The sequence below is a fragment of the Alligator mississippiensis genome, chromosome 13 (genome assembly GCF_030867095.1).
Source record: "Alligator mississippiensis isolate rAllMis1 chromosome 13, rAllMis1, whole genome shotgun sequence".
Lineage (NCBI taxonomy): Eukaryota > Metazoa > Chordata > Crocodylia > Alligatoridae > Alligator > Alligator mississippiensis.
Genome location: NC_081836.1, coordinates 1,436,579 through 1,451,323, shown reverse-complemented (window position 1 = coordinate 1,451,323; position 14,745 = coordinate 1,436,579). Strand labels below are relative to the sequence as shown.

The following is a 14,745-nucleotide window of genomic DNA, read 5'->3' as shown; positions in this document are numbered from 1 at the left end:
CGTCACCACTGCTGCTGTGGAGTTAATTCGTTCACTCCAGCCTAATAGGGATGCTGGTGTAGACACACAATGGTTACTGTGCAGCTAACCAGTCAGGTGCACAGTAGACACAGCCACTAATTGCAGAACTGCCACCTGGGCATTGGGATCTGCGGTAACACTAAGTCTCCCACATGAGAGAGGCACAGAAAGTGAGGGTGGGAAGGGACCGCAGGAGGTCCCATCCAGTTCAACCCCTGCTCCGAGCAGGGCCCCAGCCAAGGCTTTGTCTAGTTGGGTCTTAAACACCTCCAAGGGTGGAGACTTCCCGCACCGCCTCTCTGGACAGCCTGGGCCAGTGCTTTGCTGGCCTCCCCTACCCAACCCCGCGGGCCCTGGCCGCGCACGCAGCGCCTGGCTGCTGGCTTAGTAGCCCGCGGCCGGCCGTCCTGCGCGGCGGGGGTGCGGCCCGTGCACCTTGCTAAGAGCCGCACGGCCAGCCGGCCCTGCCCCGCGGAGGCAGGCTGTGAAGCCCGGCCCGGCGCCTGGGGCAGGGGGAGCATCTCCGCCCCGGCAGGCGCCTTGGCCCGGGGCCGAGCGGGCTCAGGACAGCGGCGGGTCCTTGGGGCGGAGCGGTGCCGGGGCCGGGGGCGGCGCTGGGCGCGGGTGCGGGCGCGGGCGCGGGGCCGGGGCCGGGCCGGGCAGCCATGGCCGGGGCCGGGGCGGGCATGCAGCTGCTGGGCTACTTCTTGGCGCTGTGCGGCTGGGTGGGCAGCCTGAGCTGCGCGGCGCTGCCGCAGTGGAAGCAGAGCTCGTACGCGGGCGACGCCATCATCACGGCCGTGGGGCTGTACGAGGGGCTGTGGATGAGCTGCGCCGCGCAGAGCACGGGCCAGGTCCAGTGCCGCCTGCACGACTCGCTGCTCTCGCTCGACGGTGCGTGCGGCCGGGCGGGCGGGCGGGCGGGGCGCCCCGACACCCGGCAAGGGCGGGGGGGGCTCCCGCGGGGCCGCGGTCAGTGCTCGAGGCGCCCCGACCGCTGAGGAAGGGCTGGGGGGCTCCCACAGGCCCCGGGCGGGCACTTGGGACGCCCCGACAGGGCAGGGCGGCGGGCGCTCGAGATGCCCCGACAGCTGGCCGAGGGGCTGCGGGCGGGCGCTCCGGATGCCCTGACAGCTGGGCGAGGGGCTCCCACAGGGCCATGGCAGGCACTTGCGACACCCTCATGGGAAGGGCGTGTGGGGGTCTCCCGTGGGGCTGCAGCAGGTGCTCGAATTACCGACGGCCAGAGAGGGGCAGGGAGCTCCGGCGGGGCTGCGATGGGTGCTCAGGATGCCCCGGCAGCTGGGGAAGGAGCTGGGGGCTGCCCGTGGGGCCACGGCAGACACTTGGGACACCCCGATGGGGAAGGGTGGACAGGGGAATCCCACAGGGCTGCAGCGGGTGCTTGACAGCCAGAGAGGGGCAGGGGGCTCCCGCGGGGCTGTGGTGAACACTTGGGAGGCCCCGACTGCGGGGAAGGGGCGGGCAGGGCAGGGCAAAGTGAGTCCCGAGCCAGGACGTGCTGCCCTCCCGCACGCAGCCCCAGGGCAGCTCGCCGCAGGCAACCAAGCTCCTTCTCCGGCAGGCAGCCTGGAGGGGCCGGGCAGCCGCTGCCCTGCCCATGGGAGAGGCATCCGCCCTGGGGGCCAGGGGGTGGGCAGGGGAGAGCCGACCGGGCTCTGGGGCCTGCCTGGCTCCCACTGAGCTTGTGGGGAGCAAGGTCCACACAACAGTGGGACCCAGACACGACTTGCCCTTAGCCCTTGGCAGTGCTTGGGGAACAGGGCAGGACATGGGTGCAGGAGAGCTCCTCCTGCGTCCTCCCTCCTCGCTGGGTCGCTGCGGTGCAGCCGGCTGACCCGCTCGCCTCTTGCCTTGCAGTTCACATCCAGACATCCCGCGCACTCATGGTGGTAGCTATCCTCCTGGGCTTCTTGGGCATCATCGTCAGCGTGGCGGGAATGAAGTGCACAAAAGTCGGGGATGAAAACCCTGTTGCTAAAAGCCGGATTGCCATTGCAGGGGGCATCCTCTTCATCCTCTCAGGTGAGCCAAGGTCTGGTCCCACAACCCCCTGTTTGTCGCCTTTTGGGGATAATCTGGGATTTGTCCACTGTCATACTGGTGACACTGGCCTGTACCTGGGGACCTAATAGCCTCTCAGCCTTTGAATCGGCAAGTGGGCTCCGAGTCAGGGCGTGCTATGTCCCTTGGGAGTGGTGAATGATCTCGGTGATGGGGTAGATGCCGATGTCTCTCCAGCGTACGTCGTCTTGGGCAGAGCTGGGTGTCTCGGCACGTTCTGCCATCTGACGCTTGCTCTTCCAAGCCACTGAGCTGGTCAGAAGTAAGGGGAGTCCAGTTTCCACTTGGAGGGGTAGGAGAACGTGTCCGGTTAGGAGAAGTGACCCTTGCGTCTAATGGAGTCGGACAGCTTCCTTCCCCAGGGCTGCCCGGCTCAGTCAGAAGCCCTTTTCCTGACGGCCCTGGCCCCCGGCTAGCGCTGCCACGTGTGGAGCTGTGTCTGCGGGCCCAGGTTGCAGCGCAGAGTGGTGGGGGTTCGTGGTTCGCGTTCCCGGGCTTCTGGGCTTTTCTGGTTGCCACAAGGGGCCGGGAAGGAATTTTTCCCCTCTTGCTGCTGTTGTTGGGGGGGCAGTCACTTTCTTCACAAGACGTGTGTCAGCTGCAGCCAAGGCGGGGGGTTTGATGAGGTGTCAGTGCTGCTGCTGGGACATAGTAGAGGTGCCTGGTTAGAGGCATTGCTCCTACCCTTTTGGGGTCAGGAAGGAGTTTTCCCTCATGCTCAGATTGGCGCAGACTGCGGGGGGTTTGCCCTCCTCTGTAGCTGGAGGAGCGTGTAACAAGGCCAGTTCAGAGCCCAGGCACAGCCAGTCCCAATCTGAGAACGGGCATTTCCTCTGAGGCTGCAGGGAAGCAGCCACCACTTGTGGCAAGTCCAGGTCAGTGCCCTGGGCCCAGCTGGGCCTGTTGGGGCAGTCAGGGTGGCCGGTCCCTGAGGCCACAGGCCCCACCGCTGCACCTTCCAGGGCCCAGCCCGCAGCACTGTGCCCAGACAAAGACCCAGGTGTTTGCTCCTGGCCTTCCCACACTTCCTTGCTTCACCGGTGGGATCTCTGGTGTTGACTCCCAACTCCAGGTCTCTCCTGACCCTGCTCTGCCTCCAGATTCTGGCATCTCTGCTGATAATTGATCTCGTTTACAGCCAAGATAGTTGATCTTGGCTTCACTCTTCCATTTCCACCTGCTCCGAACTGCCCGCTCTTCTCGTGATGTCCAAGCAAGGCTCGTGGGGGCGGGGGGGTCCCCTGGCTTCGCAGCACACTCCAAGCATAGCTGCTTCCAGATCAGCCCTGAACAAAGCCTGTCCACCCTCTTCTTGAGCTCCTCCAGCGAAGGAGCTTGCACAGCTTCCCGTGGCGCCTAGTCCACTGCCTCGCTCTTCTGACAATAAAGAGGTTTTGCCTGATGTGTGGTGTAAACCCACTTTGCTGCAATTTCAGCCATTGCTACCTGTCTTATTCTCTGCAGTGAGGGAGAAAAGTTGTCTTCTCTTTTCTTTATGGCAGCCTTTCAGATATTTGAAGACCGCTGTTTTGTCTCCTCTCAAACACCTTTTCCTCAAGCTGAACATGCCTGTTACTCTCAACCTCTCCTCGTGGGACTTGCCTTCTAAGCCCTTTAAATTTTTGTCACCCTTTCTAACTTTTCCATGTCCACTTTAAATTGAGAGCCCAGAACTGCGTGCAGTCCTGTAGTGAGGCCTTAGCAGTGCCAAGCAGAGGCACTGTTATCTCCTATGTCTTGCACCAAATGTTTCTATTGATCCAAAACTGCATTCACCTCTTTTGCATGTCTCACACTGCAGATTCATGCTGGGTCTGTGATCCACCAAGACCCAAAGATCCTTCTCCACGGTGATGTATTTGTGCTTCCCGCAGTGTAGCACCTTGGATTTATTAGCACTGAATGCCTGAGTCTTCACAAGGCAGCAGGCGGCTTTGAGTGGAGCCCCACAGGGCCCTGTCCCGAGTCTGGTGCTGTCAGTGGGTTTGTTAACGATCTGGATGCTGGAATGGAGAGCTTCCAGAGCAAGTTTACAGACAACACAAAGCAGAGAAGGACTGCAAATGTTGGAGGACACGAATACAATTCAGAAGGACTTTAGCAGATTGGAAATCTGGATTAGAGACAACAGGATGCACTCAAAGCCTTCTGCCATCCCAGCACCCTTTGCTTGTGGCTATTAGGCCACTTGTCTGTTGTCAGGGGCACGGCATGAGTTGATACGCGTGACTAGGTAGATATTATTGCCCAGGGCTCTGAGGTCTCTACCAGGGGATGGAGCTCACCAGGCATGCTGACTTGGATTCGTTCAACCCCATCGCAAGCTCTCCAACAATCTCATTGCTCATCACAGCCCCTAGGTGGTTGCCTGTCAAGTCTATATAATCTTTATTAGGTCTTTGATGGCAGTCTGTCTTTCTTGTGAAGACTGAGGCAAAGCAGCTCTCGAGTAGCTCGGCCTTCTTCAGCTCCTATTAAAAGCTCACTGTGGCTATTAGCTGTGGACTCAGCCTCCTTGGTCTTTTCCAATCAGTGCATTTGCAGACCCTCATCTTGCTGTCCATAACTTCCCTCACCAGCTCAATTTTTTTACCTTTGTCCCTGTGATTTTGTCCTTGCTATTTCCTGGGCCTGTCCTAGCACTGCCTGGATGTTTTACTTTCAATGTGGAGGCCCCCTAAAAGCTCCTTGTGCCAACACGGGGGTCTCTTGCCATTTCTCTTGTGCTTCCATCATGTTAGAATAGCAAACAGATGTCCTGGCCCCTTGCCATGCTCCAAGTGCCCGAAAATGTTGCCACGACCAAAGGTAGTTGCAGTCTGCGCCACCTTGCAAGGGAAGACGTCTGCTTGCTTATCGCATGCCCAGGAATTGCCCTTGCTCCAAGGCCTGGGGTTATAATGCTGTCCTGAACAATGCATGGGGCAAACCACCCTTTTCTGGTCTGGGACCCTCTTTGGTTAGAGAGGTTTTGCTACACAAAAAATAATTCACTCTGTAGTTTGGCACCTTATTTTTATTCTTCTTTCAAAGGGATCTGGACTGTTAAAGACAGCATCCAAACGCTGCTGTGAGCTATACTAGCATGACCAGCAAACGACCCATTTGACTTCACTGAAGTCATTCACACGTGCAAATTTAAAGCACGTTTAGCCTTGCCATCGTAAGGGCCTGTCCCTCCTGTCTGTCCAGCTGTCTCTTTAGAGCTTTGTGATATTTCTAAGCAACCTTATGGCAGTTGTAGCTATTTGTGATCAAGTGCACCCCAGTCTCCCATTATGTGAGGAGGGACTAGTCTGCCTCAGACCTTCACCAGAAGAGCCACAGGTCTGAATGCAAACAGACATAATGCTGGCCCACGTGGGTAGAGGAGCCCCAGACTCCAATTCCTGTCTCGTCTGGAACCTGTGAGCCAAAGAGGCTATGCAAAATAAAGCATGAAAGACCCTAAATACCTTCTAAACCTGGTTTTTATATTATAATGTAAAGTGGGTAATAGGAAGGCTGCCCTGAGACCTCGGGAAGTCGGTGATTTGCTGTGTGTTTTAGTTTTCATTGCCTCTTCCCAGGTCTGTGCACGTTAACAGCTGTTTCGTGGTATGCAACACAAGTGACCCGTGAATTCTTCCACCCGAGCACCCCAGTTAATGCCAGGTAAGAGCCCTCTTCTGCAGGTATTGCAAGAGAAAGTAGTGTTCTGCTTATTAGCGGCATGGCGGCCTCAGAGGTGCCCTACTGCAGGCAGGGGATTGGGAGCCTGGTGCCCGTCCCTTCGTTCCACCTGGCGTCCGCCTGCCCCAGCCCCATGCCTGCTCGGCTTCCTGACACAGGTGTAGAGAACAGGCATGTCCTCACACCCGGGACTCACCTGTGTGCCAGGCCAGTGCTGGCTCACCTGTTCCCCACTCTCCTCTAGTGCTGTTGCTCCTCCATACCTGGCCCACGGGCCTCGGCTCATTTTATACAAGGCTTCATCATGGCTAAGCAAGCACAAGACCTGTTCTGCTTCTGCCAGCTCCCTGCCCTCTGCATCCCCTGTTTTCTCAGGCCAGTGCCCTCAGTCTTGCTTGCCATTCCCATCAGCCTGTGCTCATGGTTTTGCTCGGTCCCCAGACTGATTAGCTGTGCTTCTCTAGGGGGACTTTCATGTCGCTGTTTTCTGCAGTGGCTCCGTCTCTCCTGAAACCTGTCCTGATACCTGAATTGCAAGAGCTTGTCAAGCCTGGGGCCCATCTGGTCCAGTGCCCTGTCTGGGAAATGGGCCATTATTAGCTGCTGAGAAAGGTGCAGAATATCATGCCTGCCTGGCAGTGTAAGAGTGGTGTTTTGCACGAGGATGTCTTAGGGTGGTCTCTCTTATTGGACCAACCGTGGAGTTGGGATAAAGTTAGACAAGCTGTCAAAGGTGAGACATTCCTCCTCAGGGGACCCAAGGAAGATGCCTTACTGGGGAAGGTTCTTCCTAGCCCCTGGCAGCAAAGGTTTGTGCTCTAAAAGGTATTCTGGATTTTTTCCGGTATCCATCTTGGTCACTGCTAAGGCACAGGCTGGCGTCTACAGCAGTAGCCAGGCCTGGACCCATACTGGTGCCCAGGCATTTAATGTGAGTACACGTCTGTGTGTGGGCACGAGGGTCCTCCCCTCTCCTGCTCAGCTGAGAAGCAGGCGCTCTGCTCCCTGCTGTCCCTCAAGCACTCTTGCGCAAACATCAGCAGGTCTCTTTTCTCTCTCGCTCCAGGTATGAATTTGGCTCCGCTTTGTTTGTTGGCTGGGCAGCTGCCAGCGTGACCATGCTGGGAGGCTCCTTCCTGTGCTGCTCGTGCCCTGCCGAGGAGAGGAGAGGACAGCAGTACTACAGGCAGTCGCAGCCCTCTACAGCTAGGGAGTACGTCTGACCCCTCCTCGTGCCAGCGCCTCCGTTCTTTCTCAAGCGCGTGCTAAAGACAAACCGTGTTTCCAAACTCTGTGTAAATGCATTGGAGGAGGAGCTGGGTCCTCACGCAGCTTGGGGGACCCTCCCCACGTAACCCTGACTGCTTCCAAACATACTTCTCAGGGGCTTTTCTAATAGTCCGGGGCAGCTCCACTTACCGTAGAGTGGTTTTCTTGCCGTAGCTCTTGCTTCGTCCTTGCCAGGTTCTTCCCCTGCTAGTTCAGTCTGCACTGCCAGGCTTGCCCCCACCCCAGTGTCGACTGGCCACATCCATGTCCGCCGGCCAAACTGGGTTAGAGTCGGTAAGCCGCAGTGCAGACTGGACTCCGAGTCCATCTAGTCTGGTGTCCTGTCTGTTATAGTGGCTGTCCCCAGATGCTTCAGAAGTAGGGGCACAAAAGCCCCTTCCTCACAGGGGAAGGTTTTTAACCCTCGGCAGCTACAGGTTGGTTTAATGTTCTGAAGTGTGATTATTTTTTTCTATCCTTTCTACTTTTTTATTATAGCTGGTATAAATGCAGATGTTATGTATGTATCTGTCTAATCTTTTTATATACACCTCTATATATCCTAATAAGAGCTTGGCCACCATACCTTGTGGCACTGATTTCCACAGCTTGGCTTTGTGCTCTGTACAAATGTTTGAGTTGTGCAGTGTTTGTGTGTCGTGGTCTCCCCTGGTTTTCATATCTGAGCAAGTGCAAACAGGAGTGTCCAACTAATCTTCTCTGGGGCTCTTTGCTACTTGAGATGGAGTGGTTGAATCTGAAGAGGATATCCCAGGAGAGTCTAACACTGATTTCCATAAAGGCAATAGGGCAGGAGCAGCAAGGACCACTGACCTGGGACTGCCCCATTCTGCATTCCTGTTTTCAGGTGTTTCTGTTCAGAAACGTTCATCCTCTGGACTGAAGCCCTCTAGGTTTGGTTTGCACCCAAGGTCAATCAAGCCTCTGAGCACACGGGAAACTAGAAAAAGTATCAGTCAAAGATAGACCAGTGATTATTTTTGAGTGTTAGTGCCAAAGAGGAGGAGTCTGGCAGCTGAAATCCGGCATGGGATGAGCTCGCAACAAGCAGACGGGCATGTCAAGGCTTTGTCAGGGAGAAGCAGAGGTTTGGATTTGGCCAAGTTGTTGGATTTGAAAATTGGGTCTAAGCACGTGTACCGTTGATGTTGCTCTGTGTTAACTGAGGAAGCGTGTCACTAATGTAGCTGAATGCCCAGGGCCAGATCTTCTAACGAGCTCAGTTGCAGCAGCTGCCATGTGAGATCTGGGGCAAGACTCCTCTGTCCGGTGGCTGCTCCAGGGCGATACTTTACTCTGCTCTAGGACCCCAGGGTCTGGCAAAGTTAGCAACACAGGAGGGAGAGTTCTTGAAGCTGTACTCATGCTGACGGGGAGCACAGCTATGGCACGGTTCCTCAGAGAACTGGCTGGAAACGCAGGGCTGGGAGGGCCCGTAGGAGGCTGCCTGCCCCATCCCCTGCTCAGGACACCATCCTCCCTGTCCTGCCAAGCTTGGGAACTGTATTTGAGAGGTGGCTGAGCTGCGGTGCGGCAGGGCTCAGCACGGGCTCAGGGCTTGGCTGGGCAGGGGCTTCCCCAGCACCCCCGTGCGCTCTCCAGCCACTGCCCCTGCTCCGCGCCCAACGTGCCAAGTGTCGCTCACATGCCAGGAGCAGCAGCAGGACGTGGAGTAAGTGTCGTCGGCACGGGGGAGTCCTCCCGTTAGTCAGCTGGACACTGGGGCTCCAGAGAAGAGCATCGGTGTTCACTATATTGAGCCAGCCCGCGAGGGTTATGGAACAAACACGCGTCTCTTCCAGGCATTTTGAAAGCAAAGGCAATTTCAGGGCCCTGGAGAGGACACTCCTTTGGATTTTGTTTCACTCCCTTTTTTAAAAAAGAATTTTTCATGACCCTCCTCCTTGTCATGGCAGGAGCCCGTGCAGATTGCATAGCCAAGCATTTCAATGAAAGCATGCCAGCTGACTCTGCAACCTTCGTTCTGGCTCCTGGCAGCCACTGCCTGCATCATTGTCATTAGATATTATTTTGCATATATACAGTGTCTCTTTTTCCTTTAACTTTATGTATGCACGTAGCCTCTTGTACTGCTAAGTGCATGTGATTATCCTACTTCAACTGCGCTATGTTGTCTAACACCACCGAGTAACATGGAAAACAGTCTGTAGTAGATGAGCATTTACTGCAATGCTAATTCTTCAGTGACTAACAGTCTTGGTGGCTTTTTTTGTTAATGCATTTTACTGTAAGTATACTGTTAATAGTTAATACAGTCATTATTTAGCCTTTGGAAATACACAGCTTTATTTCAGCCTCTGGAAAATTTCCATTTTTTATGATTTTTCTTACCTAATTAGAAATATATAGGTACTCTTCAAATCAGTTGTATACTTGAATGCTTGCTCATTTAAAGAAGAGTGTATAATAATCTGTTAAAGGAAGTGCCTGTAAAACTCAGGAAAAATTGCAGTTGACCTTTGAGGATAGGGCAGAAAAATATAGAATTTGCTCTTTTAGATGAAGAGAAACCAAAAACCTTGTTTCTAAATGGTGTTAAAGCATGTAGGTTTGGGTTTCTCAGAGAACAACCTGGGAGATAGTGGCATATAGCCTGGCTCTACAACTCTTGGTCCAGAGGTGTAGCTAGGGAGGGAAATGTATGTGGGCTCCAGCTTATGGTGGATGGGACATGACTAAAGGTCCAACAAATCATCTGTATAGTAAATGATTTAATACTGTTTCAAACCACAAGTACATAGCAGCCTGTTTTATGATTTCTGAGCTCTTGCTTTCAGGGGCTATTGTTCAAAAGGAAAAGCCTGATGATAAAATTACTGCACTAGGCATTCGTAGGCTTAGATTTAGGTAGGCTACGGTGATGCTGGTGACTGTCTTACTGGCTAGAATAGGTGCTCATGAATAGTGCCTTTGAAGATGATGGGATTGCGGACACTTGGAGGCTCAAAGGCTCTTAGGATTTAGCATCAGGAGCCTTTCTTGGGAGATACTTAATGCCCTGTGGGCTAAACTCAGGCGTGCCAGACTCAGACTCCAGAGAGAGTCTCTCCCTGCTGCCTTGGCCTTTGTACTCAGAGGTTTGAACCTCTAGACTAACTCAATAGGTGATGCATGAGCTTCCATAAGCAGCAGCTTACTTCGTGAGATGTTCAGGCCAGGAGGGAGCCGAGTGCCCGGGAGAGACTCCCCTGCAAGACGCAGAGCAGGAGAGCCGTAAGTGGCCCTACACGGCCCCTTACCTCACCGGACGTGTTGGCACAGAGCTGGGACCGCAGCACCAAACTCTGCTGCACCGCTCTTCCCGTGCACCCTCGAGCGGGCCGCCCTAAGCTAGAACCGCCCTCAGGTCTGGGGGCCTGTGCCGGGGTCTGTTGTGCTCCCTCCCCTCACAAAGCAGCCTGGAAAAGTCCTGAAGGGGCAGGACAGAAACACTCAGAGTGAACCAGCGCTCCCCTGTGCTCGGGGAGCCAACTTGCTCCCACTGAGGACTTCAAAAGATTTGCCCCCGAATGCCCCTTGGGCCCTTTGGGTTGTTTCTGTTCTGCTCGCACCGCCCTCGAGCGCCCCGGGTTCAGCTGCGTCCGCAAGGCACCGCTGCAGCGCTCACGCCTGCCCCCAGATCCTTACAGCCTCTCGCCAGCTCTCCTCCCGTCGCTGTCGCTCTTCTCCTCGGGCGCAGGTCTTTACTCACTTTCCAGCTGTTTTTGTTGTGATAGCTCCTCGTGCAAGCAGATTTTTCAACTGAGATTTGGTCCGACTGTCGGATGCTTGCTGAAATTTGGTGGGGTGGGTTTTGTAGGTGCTAAAGTGGGGACGGGAATGGGATAATCCTTCTGCCCTTGTTTGTTGGTTTTTCTATGTAATGCAGAACTAACAGCCCTCTCTCTCTTTTGAATTTCAGACCCAATGTAAAAATGTCTTCTTCACCCATCAGGGGAGAGCAGTGCTTATAGGCTGTCTTCACCCATCAGGGGAGAGCAGTGGTGGTTTGTCTGAACCCAGCCTATTGTGTTCCCTTCAAATAAAAACCAAAGCATTTTAAGAGCAGCTCCTCTAGCGAGGATTTAAAAAGAAACCTGTCATAAAAAAAAAAAAATAACCAGAAAGGTCTTATTATATAGAGCCAAAGCACTGTGTATACCATTGTTTTTATTCTTTTAATTTAAAATTGTATTAACTTTTCTTTGGTACAAAAACATAGTCAAGGGGATTTATGCTATTTTGAATATTCAAACGTGTGTTCCTGATTATTTGTACTAAAAATGACTCGGAGGTTATTAAAACATTTTAGGTCATTATCAACTTTCTGACGTCTTGTCCTTTAAAATCCTCACCTGTTAGACAAATTCACCACGAGCCATTGTACAGCCGCATGCTGGTGTGCATCGAGGAAGGAGATTCCTCCTAGGCCTTCTCCCCGCCTGCATGCTTGCTGCTGGCTCTCCAAGGTCGTAGGACATCTTCTGCGAGATGGACAGGCCCGGATATTTAATAGGGGCAAAATGTCCCATTAGGGCACTCAGCCGGGAGAGGGGTGTCCTGAGTTGAAACAGGTTTGTATTAAAAAAAAACCAGGAACAAATCTGAGAGGAGGACCCAGGACCAAGACTTGTCCCTGTGAGCTCCGTGCCTTTAGCACGAGGCCACGACCTCGTGGTGGTTCTCCCTGGCCCCTCGATACCCTCGCCCTTCCTGCCCGTGGGCCGGCATGCCCCTGGCAGGTGAGGCACGCGCGGTTGATGCCCTCGGGCTAAGGGGAGTCTAGACCGTGTCCCCACGTGCCGCAGGCGCTAGGGAGGTAGCGGCAGCACCAGCCCCGTCAAAAGAGGGAACCTGCCCTGTTCTTCAGAAAATGTCTGTAGGCGCCTGCCTTCAGGGCACGATTCTTGGCGCTCGGTCCCCAGAGAGGGAGACGTGGGATTCCCTTGGGATTTGAGAGGAACCTAAACCCCCTGTGTAATGAGCTGGCAGTCGTCAGGAATCGGGCTGAGTCTTCCCTCCGAAGAGCCACCGTCTCTGGCCTGCACGGACCCCCGACCCCTGGCTCTGTGCCCTTGGCCCTCCCAGCCTGTGCCTGGTCAGGACTCGCTTCGACCCTCGGTTGATCTCCTGCGTTGGGACTGACAGCTCTGACCGCGGCTTCCCTCCATCTGGAGCGGACGTCAGAACCGAGGCCAGCTGCGCCGGCACGTGGGACTGCGGTGCTCGGCGCGGGAGCCACGGCAGCCACGCTGGGGGAGAGCTGCTCAGCCCAGACAGGAGGAAAGCGCAGCTGACAGAGGTAGGTGTTTCTCTCTCGGGGCACTCAGGCAGGAGGGGAAGGATGGCTTCCAGTTTCAGTCCCAAGGACTGCTCGATGCAGTCAGCGGGCCCTTGGAGCAGGCCCCAGGTCTCCCTCTGCCGGGTAAATGCCCTAACCTCTAGGCTACAGACTCCTGCCTCCTCTTGCTCCCTCTCTCCGGCCCAAGGAGTCCTGAATTCTTCTCCACACCTTCCGAAGGAGGGCCAGGGAGTCCTCTTGCCTGGTGCCCAGGAGGCAGGAGTCTCCGCAGGTTGGGTGGATCCAGGTTTGGGAAGGGGACGTGGGGTGCAGAGGTGGCTGCACCCCAGCTCCCAGCATCCCCGGGCGGGCAGATCGCACGGAGGAGCAGCACCAGGGGACTTTTTTAAGTCCCCCATGCAGGTAAGACCCTTCCCTTCCCCTCTGCGCTTAGCAGCATGTTCCCCCCGTTCCTGCTCCCCTCCTGCCCGGGCTGCCGCTGAGCGGGGTGTGCTGGGTGTGCTCTGCATGTGCCTGCCTGACCAGGCCCTTGGGGATTTAGGCACCTGCATCTGCAGAGACAAACTTTCAGGTGCCCAGGAAATTTCTGAGCTCCAAAGCGAAGGGCCAGCGAAGTTTCAATCCTGCCAGGATCAGACAGCAGCTGAGCAGGGGTTTTCAGGACTGCAGTCTTGGATGAAGTCTTGTAAACTGAGACTTAGGCCACATGGAAACACCTAAGTCCTTTTTTAGAGTCCCTTCCCTTCTGGCCTAAAGCTGACAGTCAGGAGGCTTCGAGTTCAAGTCTCACTTCTCCAATGTATTGATGTTATTGCTTCGTAGTCCTAACTGCTGAGAAGGGGCTTGGGTATGGCTCCCCCATTTTACAGATGGGTGACTGAGGACCAGGGAGCTTGCATAGCTGCACTGATGGAGCTCACTCCGGAAACCAGGTCCCTCCCCGCCTCAGCTGAGTCAATTCTCACACACAACCCCACCGCCCCCCAGAAGAACGAAGACCTGGGTTTGCACGGACACCTTTGCAAAGCACTGTGACATACGGACAGGAATGGTGGCCTCTAGTGAGATCACCAATCTCACTTTGCCCTCGTCACTCCTTTCTGACTCGACCTATTAACCCAGACATGGAGCTGCGGGTTGTTTCCATTCGGAAAAGATCCTGAGGATGGAGAGCTGTGCTGTGAGCTCTCAGAGAGCTTGGCTAGGTTTCTGTCTCCTAGGTCTTTGCTGCTTTTAATGCTTGCCTCTGCTCACTGACTCTGCAGAGGACAGCAACTCGGGCCGAAGTTTCTTTTCCTAGGACTTGTTCTCTTGCTGACTCCCTCAGTTGGCCTTCCAGAGCCAGAATGCTCATTCCTTATTTTCTTCCATTTTTCAGCCTAGTGACTAACCAGAACATTAATTATCCAAGTCTGGCTGCACAGGGTCATTTAAGATGCTGTGCAAAAAAAAGCTTTAATCTCTCTGCAGTCAATTCAGTGTTTGGACTGTGCCTAATTGGGTGCAATATTCTAATTGGGCACAAAATAACCTAAAGTGACTTTTGTGTGAAGGTGCTCTGTAGGTGCAGAAAGCCAGCACGCACAGCCCGAGCGAGCAACATAACCAGCTGTTGCACGAGGAGGTGGGATTGCTTGGCTTTAGTGGTGTCATCTTGCTCGCTGCATTACTGAAGAGTCATCTGCAGTCCACAGCTGCAGCCGGGAGGTATTGCTGCGTCTCTGCCCTCCAGGGATCTCTTTGTAGTTCCATCTGCAAAGTAAGTTTGAGATGCCCGTGTACCGCGCTAGCCAGAGACGTCGAGCAACACCGCAGAGCAGCAGTCGTGGCCTTCAGATTGCTCCACTCAGGGCCAGGGTTTTCAGATGTCCAGCTCCCTTTGCAATATTGGGGATCAGATTGTGAAGACAGCCCAGCACCCACTCAGGGGCCTGAGACCCTGACACTGTCCTGAGCCTTGTGTTCAGCATGGGGCAGACGTGGGTCCCAGGCCTACCTCTCCGCGTGACCTCCGCTGCCGCCCCACGCTGACGTACTTCAGGGATGGAGGAAGAAGAACCAGCCGCCGGCCCTTGTGACACGAGGCCTCAGTTCCCAGACCCCAGGGCTTGGGAATGGCATAGGTACTTGACTCTTCCTGTAGGCGAGGCAAAGCTACTGTCTGTATCACAAAGCAGCAGATGTCTGCAAAACAGCAACCAAACAGAAGAGAAACTATCCAAGTTTTTAAAACGATAAAAGTCACCCTTTATCGGAAGAAAACTTATCGCGGCCAAGGGCGCACAACACTGATCCTTTCTCCCATGGCCCTGGGAACTCGGGCTCCTGGATATGCGCTGGTATTGCAGGGAAGCCGTGAGAAAGGGCCTCTCTGT

The 14,745-nt window shown here is 54.9% G+C and overlaps 1 protein-coding gene across 1 annotated transcript; it reads left to right on the top strand.

Moving 5' to 3' along the window:
* Positions 1-672: 672 nt before the first annotated feature.
* On the top strand, positions 673-11,387 carry CLDN19 (claudin 19). Its single transcript, XM_014597178.3, has 5 exons — positions 673-915; positions 1,903-2,067; positions 5,676-5,760; positions 6,845-6,991; positions 10,991-11,387. Exons 1-5 carry the CDS (start codon positions 687-689, stop codon positions 11,040-11,042), a joined length of 678 nt encoding a protein of 225 aa, XP_014452664.1. The 5' UTR covers positions 673-686; the 3' UTR covers positions 11,043-11,387.
* The last annotated feature ends 3,358 nt before the right edge of the window (positions 11,388-14,745 follow it).